General features: G+C 46.7%; 1 gene segment (V, D, J or C); it reads right to left on the bottom strand.

Annotated features, from left to right (window-relative positions):
* Positions 1-6475: 6475 nt before the first annotated feature.
* Positions 6476-9837, bottom strand: LOC124227227 (immunoglobulin lambda variable 1-40-like). The segment is given in 3 exon segments: positions 6476-6550; positions 9344-9675; positions 9789-9837. Coding segments are annotated over 3 exon segments (453 nt in total).
* Positions 9838-10653: the final 816 nt, after the last annotated feature.

The following is a 10653-nucleotide window of genomic DNA, read 5'->3' as shown; positions in this document are numbered from 1 at the left end:
TATACTTCCAACAGTCCCCCAACCCCTTATGCCAAAAGCAAATAAAAACAATCCAGTTGAAAGCAATGTGTGAGCTGATAAGACTATTTACAGCACTGTGTGAAGAGGAGTGAAAGCATCTTGCTGTTTTTCCTTTAAGGCTTATTTGGAGCATGTATATCTTAATAGAGTCAAACACACTACATAGTAAACTTTTTTATGCTTAAAAAAATTAATAGTGTGTCTAAATTATCCCATTTTATTTAAGATAGATTCATTATCGTTTTAAATATTGACTGATAATCCATCATAATTCTCTTATTGACAGTTGTTTTCCATTTCATTAAGCTATAAATAACCCAGAAATAAATTATTTTGTTGACACCTTTATCCAAATTTCAGATTATTGAGGATATGACTCCTTTGCATTTTTTTCTCCTTATGGAGATGATTATGTGGGGGGTTTTCTCCTCTTTTATCTTATTAATATGGTGAATTTTGTTAAAAGGTTTGCTCATATCGGACTATCCTTCCATTTCTAGTATTTCTCACTTTGTCATATTCTGTTATTATTGTCATGTGGTATTGGGTGCTGTTAAAAGAAAGTGTCCCACAGACAATTTACCGATCTAGCAATTCATGAATCAAGCAGCATCCAATCTAGCTGCTAGAAAGGAGCTCTGAAGAGCTGTACAAGGTGAGAGATTTTTATAGAAAAAAGTGAGCAGGAACAAGGAAATTGCGCTGGGCATTTGCAGGTTGGTTAAAGCAGGGTTACTTTCCTTCTATGGAGCAAAGGGAAGTCTTAGAGCCGGCTCAAGTAACTTGTGCTGAGCAGGCAAATGCTGGCTGGTTGACCTAGGCCTTCCTTTTCTAGGAGAGCCATGCATAGAAACTCAGCTAAATTTTAGTTTGCTGACGTGGGACTTAGCATGTGTGACTCCATCTTGGGCCTAATCTAGTTACTTTAACAGTGCCGTTGCATCAATATTTATAAGTGAGATTGATCTATAGTTTCCTTTTTAGAGACCATTTTGTCAATTTGTGTTTTGGGATTTTGTAATGAAACAGCTCTGTCAGTTTTTATCTGTCTTAGAGTTCAAACTTGAATCTATGGCCCCAGATGAGTGAGCTGGCTGAATGACAGACACCACCCTATGATAGGTGGGAAAAATGTACTTCCATGAAAAACACCACTGCTGAGATAATACTCCTCCAGTCTCATCTTTCCTTGTTTTCTAGTTTTGCATTGTTTTTTAGTTCCTTTGGAAGATAACTGATAGCAATGCAAAATATTAATTGTCTCTAGACATGTGTATTTGATCCCATTCAACTGACATCCCTCCTCCTGTTCCTGCACAAAATTGGGTTTCTCTTGCCTGATGCACATAAAGAACCAATTATTATGGCATCAGCTTTTGGGAAAAGAAAACAGCTTTACTGCAAGATTGATTTACAAGGAGGCAGGAGGCATGTGCTCTCAGCTCTGTCTCCCTGATCCAGGGCTTGGAGCAGAAGATATGTGACGAAAGGTGGGGCGGTCTGAAGGGTGGAGATAGAGTGGAGGTGACGAGAAGTGAGGTCATTGTTGGCTTACTTACTATGGTAAACCTCTATATCTATTTTCAAATGTTTAATATGAATTTTCTTTTGTAAACTTTGCTTTCATTAGGACAATGGTGAAGAAGTCATCAAAAACAGGATGTTTGTTCTGGTAAATGTTCTGTATATCTAAGTGTGTATTTAGAATTTTTATTATTATTATTCTGGAATAATGTTCAGGAATGAAGAAGGAGAAGGTAGTGTGTGATGAAAAAGGAAAGTATATCTAACATTTGGGGCTATTAACACCCAAACTAACATCCTTAAATTTGGACTTTGTGAAGTGTTTTTCAGTTTCTCAATCTATTATACCTATTATGGTTCCTGGGCAATCACGGTGAAGGAAATTGATCATGAGCTTTACCCAAATGACACCCCAGCACTGTGAGCTCTTCCACAGATAGAGTCAGCCTCATCCTCAGGCCGGACTTTGGAGATGGGTAAGTAGTGGCCAGCCCCAGAGCTGGAGCCTGAGAAGTGTTTGGGGGTCGCCTCCCCCTTGCTGGGGCTCCTGTCACTCTTAAGCCACATCACAAACTGAGGGGCCTTCCCTGCTGCTGCTGATACGATGCAGTGCTGTTGGAGCTGCGCTCACTCTGGATGCAGGGGAGTTCGGCCAAGACTAACTCCCAGGGAGTTAGATGCAGAGGGTGACTGAGTCAGCACAGTCTGCGAGAGGCACCCTGGAGACGCAGATACTTGTTATGTCCTGGAGGAAGGACAAGAGGGAAGGACAGTCACTACATGTGGCTGGGAGGTAGTTTCAGTGGGCTGCAGAGTCTGGATACTGTGGGTTGTCCTGACCTGAGCAGCAAAAGAGGAGTGTGAGTAGGAAGAGTGGGGCCCTGGCCGTGGTGCAGACACCCCAGAGCTCTGCTGAGACAGACATACTGCAGCTCTCTGTTATCCCCCTCAAACCCCAGAGAAAAGGGCCCTCCATGCAAATTTGCCCCTTTTCCTCTGGCGAACCAAACCCATCCTTTGTCCCTATGTGCCCTCCCTGAAGTGTCCGGGTGTCAATTCTGAGAGGGATGGACCCGAGCTGACCCAGCTCCTGAGCCCAGTGAGCAGTGAGCAGAGAGCAGAGGACAGGAGTCTGGTTTCCCAGTCAAGAGCCTCACACACTCCTCAGCAGCAGGCCCCCAGCACCCCTGCTGCCCGAGACCCAGGTCCATCATGTTTGTGACCAGAGCTCCTGCCTCCGTCATGGCCTTGACCATGGCCCACTCCCCACCTAAGGGCAGAGTGAGGTCCCTCCTCAGGGGCAGCGTCCCACCTCATTTCAGTCTGTAGTTGTCTGCTTGGGCCTCCTCAGCAGGAATCAGAGACAGAATTCACCCCCCGTATAAGGAGTCCTCAGGGGAAGGGAGCTCATATACAAACCCTACATGAAGGAAAACATCCATTAGCTGAGAACAGGGGCAGTTCAGCCATGACGTCACTTCCCAGGCTGCTCAGGAATCCAGGTCCTCTCTTCCTACCTGACCCCTCACTAGATGTGCACAGAGGACACCCGGTGGTGAGAGTTTGGGAGGATGAAGGAGCACTCTTGGTGGCTCCCTGGGGAATGAGGAGAAGCCCAGGGAGGAGAAAGAGAAGGGACTCCTGTGGCCAGAAGAGTCAGGAGACTCGAGGCTCCTTAGGAACTAAGGAACCAGAGAGGTCGGGAAAGAAGAAGGGATGTGAGGTGCACTTCTGAGGAACGATCTGGAAACATGTCCATGTCTTTTCTTCAGGGAGTCATGACAAATGACATTCTTTGGAGCATTTTACTTAAAACTGTCAGTTGCTTTGAACAGAGCCTGGGCCCCGGGGAGCCTGATATGTGTAGCTGTTAGGATCAACCATTCCTATTAGAGAGTTTGAAAATAATATTCATATCAAGAACCAGTCCTCTGGGGGTGGTTTAAAAATGAGAAAAATTTGAATGCTTTTATCTGGAAAAATGTCCACTCTACATGATTTTGCCAGAAAGATCACCTTTAGCCAAAAACAAAACAAAAACAGAAAAACATTGCTCCTTTTTACCAAAATAAAATAAAACAAAATGAGCAGGTAATAAGATTAAAAAGTAAGATTTATATGATCAGAAAAATTACAGAATTATATGCACCAGACTCTTAGCTGACTTGAGTGTGGGGAGTTGTTGGGGGCAGAGAGCACAAACTGACCGTCGGTTTGGCTCGCTCTGTGTGTGAGTGTGTTACAGTGGGGTTGCGTTACTTTGAGATATTAATGCACCAAAATGTTTAAATGGGTTAGTGAAAATCTGAAGTCATTACTTAAGAAAGCTAGTTGATGAATTTAGCTGAGAAAAAAGCTCTCTTTTAATTTTGCATTGACAAGGATACCACCTCTTGAAACATTATTTTCTTTGTAAGTCTTGCTCTTTTTTGAAGCAATTTTGATTAAATCACACAACAGGAATTTTATGAAATTTTATTCATTATTGAGTAGAAATTAATTTTAACAAACATGTTTGCACACTGAGTTTTCTTGGAACTGCTCCCTTTCTGAGGACGTAGAGATTTTCATTGTGAATTTTGCTTTCCTTTTCCTCCCACTGCAATAAACAAGGATTTGCAGGTCTGCCTAGTCTCTCACACACAGGAGGAGGCCGCCTGTGGCCCCTCTCCCCACGGATGCTCTCTCCCTGGTGGGGCCCCCTCAGCTCTCAGGTTCAGGGCAGAGAGAGGAGCATGTGCACAGCTTTCTCTCTCCTAATTCAGGCCCCATCCTGGCCCAGTAACAAGTGGTCTGTACGGTGAGGGGCATGCCTTGAATAGCACATATTTACTGGACACGTATCTGCTGCTGCATCTGGTGGTTGGCAGTGGAATGCCAGGCTGTGCTAGACAGCCTCATCCCATCTCGTGGAGCTGACCTTGAAGAAGAAACATAAGGATGAGAGGCATGCAGGGGGTCTCTCTTCCTAACCTTCACCACTGGAGGTAGGGAGACCAGAGAGGACACTGCTGCACTCATTGGTCTGTGAGAGGATGAAGGTCGGTGGAATCATAGGGGAGCAGGGAATCAGAGACAACACGAGAGCTGAGGAGATGTGGGCAGGACTTGAAGATTCCCTGGGTTTAGATGAAGATGTAGAGAAGTCCACAAAGTGGATACAAACAGAAGAAGACAGAGATAAATAACACAACCCAGGAGAAGTGGGCTACCAGGAGAAATGGGATCAGAGTTGAAAAAGAAGGAGACCCTGGCGGGGCAAGTGCCTTAGGAATCCCAGAAGATGTGCTTTGGTTTGTCAGGTGAAGGGGCTTGCTCACTGGTTGAGAGTGATGTCCTGAGGCTGCTGGGAAGGAAGACAGGGAGAGGCCACATGTCAGCAGGGTGAGAAGTGAAGGTGGGTGAGAGAGTTGACAGAGGGAGGACAGATTGCCCTTTAGGAAAGATTGGATGGGAAGTGTAAGATGGAGGAGTCCAAATCTAGATGTCCTTCTCTGTGTGTTTCATATAAATGGGATCATATTAATTTGTAGATTTTTACACAGAAGATAAATCCAAAGCTTATAGATTTATTACCCTTTAAGATATTAATCAGCTCATCTCCATCATAGAAAATTTGCTTCCTTGGCCCAATCTTGGTAGAATAAATGTACGATATTTAAAAAAATACTTAAAAAAATCTTTTACTGTCTTACTAGTCTCTTCAGTAAAATATGAGTTGAATAAAATTTTTTATACACGTGTAGCTGTATAGTTCTTAATCTTCATGTTTACCTTTTGGAAAATTTTTCTGTGACACTTTGGGAATTTGTTCACTGAGACGTCTAAAAGGATTCTTCCACCTAATGTCGTTACGTTGTGGTGACTGAGGACTGAAGTCTTCAAGCTCAGGAATTATCCTTCTTGGGTCCTGAAGTGATTCCCAGGGGCTTCCAAAACTTTTATTTTCTGACCATGTATTTCTCTGGAGGTTTGCACCACACACACATTTTTGTGACAATGGATTGAAAATGACTGTTGAGAGGCATTAGCTGACTGGTGGAAAGGAGATGAGAACACAAAGGAGAGAGGAGAATTTGGGAAAATAAATGATTCTGGGTTTGAGGACATAGCATGATATTATTAGATAGACAAAGAATATTCCAGAAGGACACTGACAGGGAGAGTCCAGGTGGGGGAAAACCCAAGAGAGTTCAACTGTTGCTCTTAAGAGTTTGCTCTGTCTACTGGTTGGGCAGAGTCACAGCGGAGTTAGAGTCAGGCTGAGTGACCTCACTCCGTCTGACATGGACCCTGTGAGGTGGAGACTCCCAGCAGCGACACAGAGGTGACCAAAGGAGCAGTTGTGGTTTGGGAGCAGAAGGAACTTCCATATGCAGTGTGTGGACAGAGGTACTAGTTCATGTGCTGGCCGCTGACTCTGGTCCTCACCAGAGAGAGTGAAAGTGGGGAGAGGTGCCCCAGTGAACTTGGGAAGATGCCACCATGGAGGTTTCTGGAGCTTTCTTTACCTTCTTACTGCCTCTGGGAAGAGGAGGTCATCACAAGAAAGGTTTAGGTTTTTTTCTTTCTTTCTCTCATGAGACTACCTGAATTTCAGGTCAACACCTTGTGGATGGGAGCTGAACGTGTGTTGTCCTGGAATTGATCTCTTGCAGGAATGGCAGAAAGGCCAGGGAGCCAAGCTTCAGCTTTATGAGATGGGAACAGCCTGGCTTGTGTCCCTTTCCCAGATCCCAGTGTCCACAGTACATGCCCCAACCTGAACTAATGATGAGGGTGCAGGGAAGAGAGATGCAATGTTGGAGACCTATTTGGTTAAACTGCCTTCATTTGCTTCTCGTATTTGGAGACCAAATCTCCCAGCCATGCAGTTGGCCTATGATTGACCCTACAAGCTCCTGGACAGCCCCTGTGTTACCTAAACCAGTCAGACAATGCCCTCCTGCTCACCATGATGGAGCTGGGTGATGGCGTGAGTGATCTGGTCCAGTCCTTCTGAAAGCTGGAGATCAGTGGACCAGAGAGGGCAAGTCTCTCTCCTTCTGGAGGGTTTGTTGTGTGAATGTGATGCCTGGGACTGCAGGGGCAATTTTGGTCCATGTGAGAAATCTGCCTGGAAATTTGGGGGTCATAGAGGAAGTAGAGAGAGTCACAGAGAATCCAGCGGTGTTCATCAGCCCTGCTTACAGTTGTTCCTTCTGAAATGTGGCCATTTGGATTCCTGATGTCATCGTCCAAACTTTGCTGCCCTCCCTCACTTACGGGTTTTAAAGCAGGACCAGCATCCCTCGGTTTCTCTTTCCTCCGAGAGAATTTTCCAGATCAAAGGCTGTGAAGCACCCAGATTGTGAGCCCCTGCAGGACAAGTTTCTCTCCTGCAAGATGGGGGTCCCTGTGCCCGGCTCAGCGCAGCTTTCCCCTCACTTTTGCTCTTATGTGTTTAACAAATGAAGGGACCCACTGAACTTCTGGGAAGTCATATTTTCTGAATGAACTTAATAACCTAGTGATAGCATGAAATACATATATTAGAAAAATAGGGGCCGGCCCCATGGCCAAGTGCTTAAGTTTGCGTGCTCCACTTCGGTGGCCCAGGGTTTCCCAGTTCGGATCCCGGGCGTGGACACGGCACCCCTCATTAGGCCACGCTGAGGTGGCGTCACACATGCCACAACCAGAATGACCCACAACTAAAATATACAACTATGTACTGGGGGGATTTGGGGAGAAAAAGGAGAAAAAAAGAGAAGAGTGGCAACAATTGTTAGCTCAAGTGCCAATCTTTAAGAAAAAAAAAAGAAAAAGAATCCCACGATTTTCCTTTTGTTCTAATGTCAATCATTGCCCAAGTCTTTCCTCCCTCCTCATCCATGCAGTGAGGGGCTGTCTTTCTGTGGGTGCATCCCTCACATTTTGATTTCTAGTAGAGTTTGCTTTATTTCTCCTACTAGACTCTGTTTATCCTGGGACATAATGAGACCACCCTAAACAAATAGTTCCCAGCACATCCTTCCATCCCCCATAGGGGATGACCAGGATCAGGATGTGTGGATCCATCTGCCTTGACCCTGCCCAGTGGGACAGGAGACACCCTATGCTGAGACCTGGGGTCCAATCTGGAACTGAGTCTCAGCGTCATCAGTCTGTTCATTCCTCTTGGCTCATTTTCCTCATCAAGAAAATGAGACATGTAGCCAATTAGATGTTATCTATTCATGATACATAAAAGAAACTTCTGGAAGCATGTAAACACAAACCTATTATAGAATCCCACTTGTGGAGGTTAAAATTAAGTAATCTGATGGAAATTGTGGAATTCATCTTTTCCAAAGTGGAAGATTTCCAACATGGAGGCACATTGAGAACGAGGGGATGAGTTCATCTTTCATGTTCTGTTCCTCTAAAAACATGGTGAAATTTAACAGGCACAGGTGAAGTTTTCATCCAACGTGAGGTGAGAGTAACCTGGAGACGTGCATTGCTAGAACTCCTGATGAACTGCCCCGTTTGTCAGGAACTGATCGTATCCCCTGAAAATATGCTTTTCAAATAATCCTGTCTCGACTAGATGGGGTCATCATGCTGTCTCAGCTAATTGACTCAGTCACATCCCGCACTGTTCCCAAGAGCCCGGCCTCGGTTCCTCTCTTTCCCGTTTCCATTCTTCAGTCCCTTCTGCCTCCAAGACATGGGCGATCTGACCTTCCTTCTCCATCCCACCTGCTCCTCCCCTCATCGAGGACTCCTAGTCTGACATGTGTATCATCCACACACCAACCTGGGCCCTGCCTTCACTCTCACCTCCTCCTAATTCATCGCCCATGCGGCACCTGGATTTCATACCCTTAAACCAGATTCTGTGGTTTCCCTGTCCACCCCCCTAATGTTCCCATCTCCACCCACCACCACAAACCTCCTTATTCTCCCTGGACATCTTTCTTTCACAACATGTTTTGCTTGTTTGTTCTCTCTGTTCCCCTGAGAGTGTCAGCTTCCTGAGCATGGGAACTCTTCCTGTATCTTCCAACTACTATCCTGAGCCTCGAACCAAAATCTGACACATAGTAGGTGTTCCATAAATGGTGTGGATGCACATCATCTGGACAGCCAACTACCCTGAGTCAAGCATAGCTGGACTCTGTGTCCCTGGTTCTGCCCCGACCCCTTGATATGAACTAAACTGTGTCCCTCAAAATCCTATGTTGAGACTCTAACCCTATTGTGACTGTCTTTGGAGATAAGGCATTGAAGGGGGGAATTAAGGTAAATGAGGTCATAGAGTAACGTCCTATTCGAGTAGGGCTGGTGTCTTTATGAGGAGAGGAACAGAAGCCAGAGGTTAGTGCACAAAGAAGAGGCCATGTGAGGACACAGTAAGAACACAGCCGTCTGCAAGCCAAGGAGAAAGCAAACCTGCCCTCACTTTGATCTTGCACTTCCAGCCTGCAGAACTGTGGGGAAATAACTTTCTGTTGGTTAAGGCACCCCATGTGTGGTGTTATGTTATGGCAGCCCTGCCAGAGTAACACACCCCTCATGGACTCTGTCCCCAGGGCAGCCTGCAGCAGCGTCCAGGAATTTCTGTTCAATTTGAGAAAAGCAAAGTGTTGAAACCAGGCACAGGCAGTGGGGGAAGAATTTGAGAGGACGAGGACACATTCTCCAGACGAAGCACCCCGGATTGCGTCTCAGAACTGTTTTTGGCCAAACAAACAAAGAAAGCAGCTGAGGTGGCCGAGGAGTGAGGGTTGCACAGGGAAGCCCCAGGCTGGGGGAGAGCAGGTTTTTGTCTCACTTCCCCACAGGGCTGCAGCACTGTGTGAGCATTCAGGTTGTCATCATAGGACTGGCAGTAATAATCAGCCTCATCCTCAGCCTGGAGCCCAGTGATGGTCAGGGAGGCCAGGTTTCCAGACTTGGAGCCAGAGATTCGATCTGGGGTCCCAGAGGGTCTTTTGCTATTTTCATAGATGATGAGTTTGGGGGCGGTTCCTGGGAGCTGCTGGTACCAGTTCACATAATTATCCCTGGTGTTGGAGCTGCTCCCAGTGCAGGAGATGGTGAACCTCTGGCCCAGGTTCCCAGACACTGAGGCCGGCTGAGTCAGCACTGACTGGGCCCAGGATACTGGAAGTGGGAAAGACACAGAGATGGTGATGCTGGGGTCTAGAAACAAGGGGAGACAGCAGGGTCCCACACATCTTCCCAGGGCCCCTTCCCTTGTCCCCATATGCAGTCACCTGTGCAGAGAGTGATGAGGGTGAGCAGGAGAGGGGACCAGGCCATGGTGGAGATCATCACCAAGTCCCGCCTTCTGTGGCCCCACAGCTGAAGCAGAGTTTCCCCCAAATCTCTCCCATCCCCTCTTCATACTCTGAGAGAGGGAGGGCCCACACATGCAAATGTGACCCCCAGCTTTCTGATCTCTCACTGGGTCTTGGGTCAGGTCCCACTGCCTAAGGATGGCCAGGGGGTGGGGCGTTCACAGCTGTGAGCCCTGAACAGTGGGCACCAGGCAGAGGCAGGTGGCTGGTCCCAGCTGTGCTCAGCCCCAGAAACACCAGGAACGAGCACTGAGCGCCCCCTGGTGTCCAGGCCCAGACTCACAATGTGTGACACAGTGACTAAAGCTCATCAGAAACAGCTCTGGTCCCCACTGCTCTGTCCACTGTCCCCCTGCCTCCCCATCACCTGAGGGCAGTCTTTATGCTCTACTCAGACTCCTCAAGGGTGAGCATGTCCACGGCTCCCTTGGCTGTTCAGTGGTCAGGACTGAGGTGGGGTCTCTTATCAAACTCCTCTTAGATCAGGATCAAGAACAGAGCAGTGACCAGCCCCATGGAGCCAGGTCCCCTTCTGTGCAGGACCCAGATTCTTTCCTTGTCTGTGATCCCTCCCTTGTTAGAGATTGAGCAGTGCATCTCCAACACTCAAAGAGTTTGCTTCATAGGTTCTACTCCTGGTGGGATGTAAGGACTTTCGTTTTTGCTACGCTCTTTGACCAATCCTTGCCATTGACTGATCTCCCCATCGATATATGAGTTGAATAAAACACTTTACACTGGTTCATTCTATACTTGTATGAGAGTCAGTTGTTTACCTTTT

The sequence above is a fragment of the Equus quagga genome, chromosome 15, assembly GCF_021613505.1.
Source record: "Equus quagga isolate Etosha38 chromosome 15, UCLA_HA_Equagga_1.0, whole genome shotgun sequence".
Classification (NCBI taxonomy): Eukaryota; Metazoa; Chordata; class Mammalia; order Perissodactyla; family Equidae; genus Equus; species Equus quagga.
Note: the sequence above shows the minus strand (reverse complement) of the source record. Positions and strands in the feature narration are given on the sequence as shown.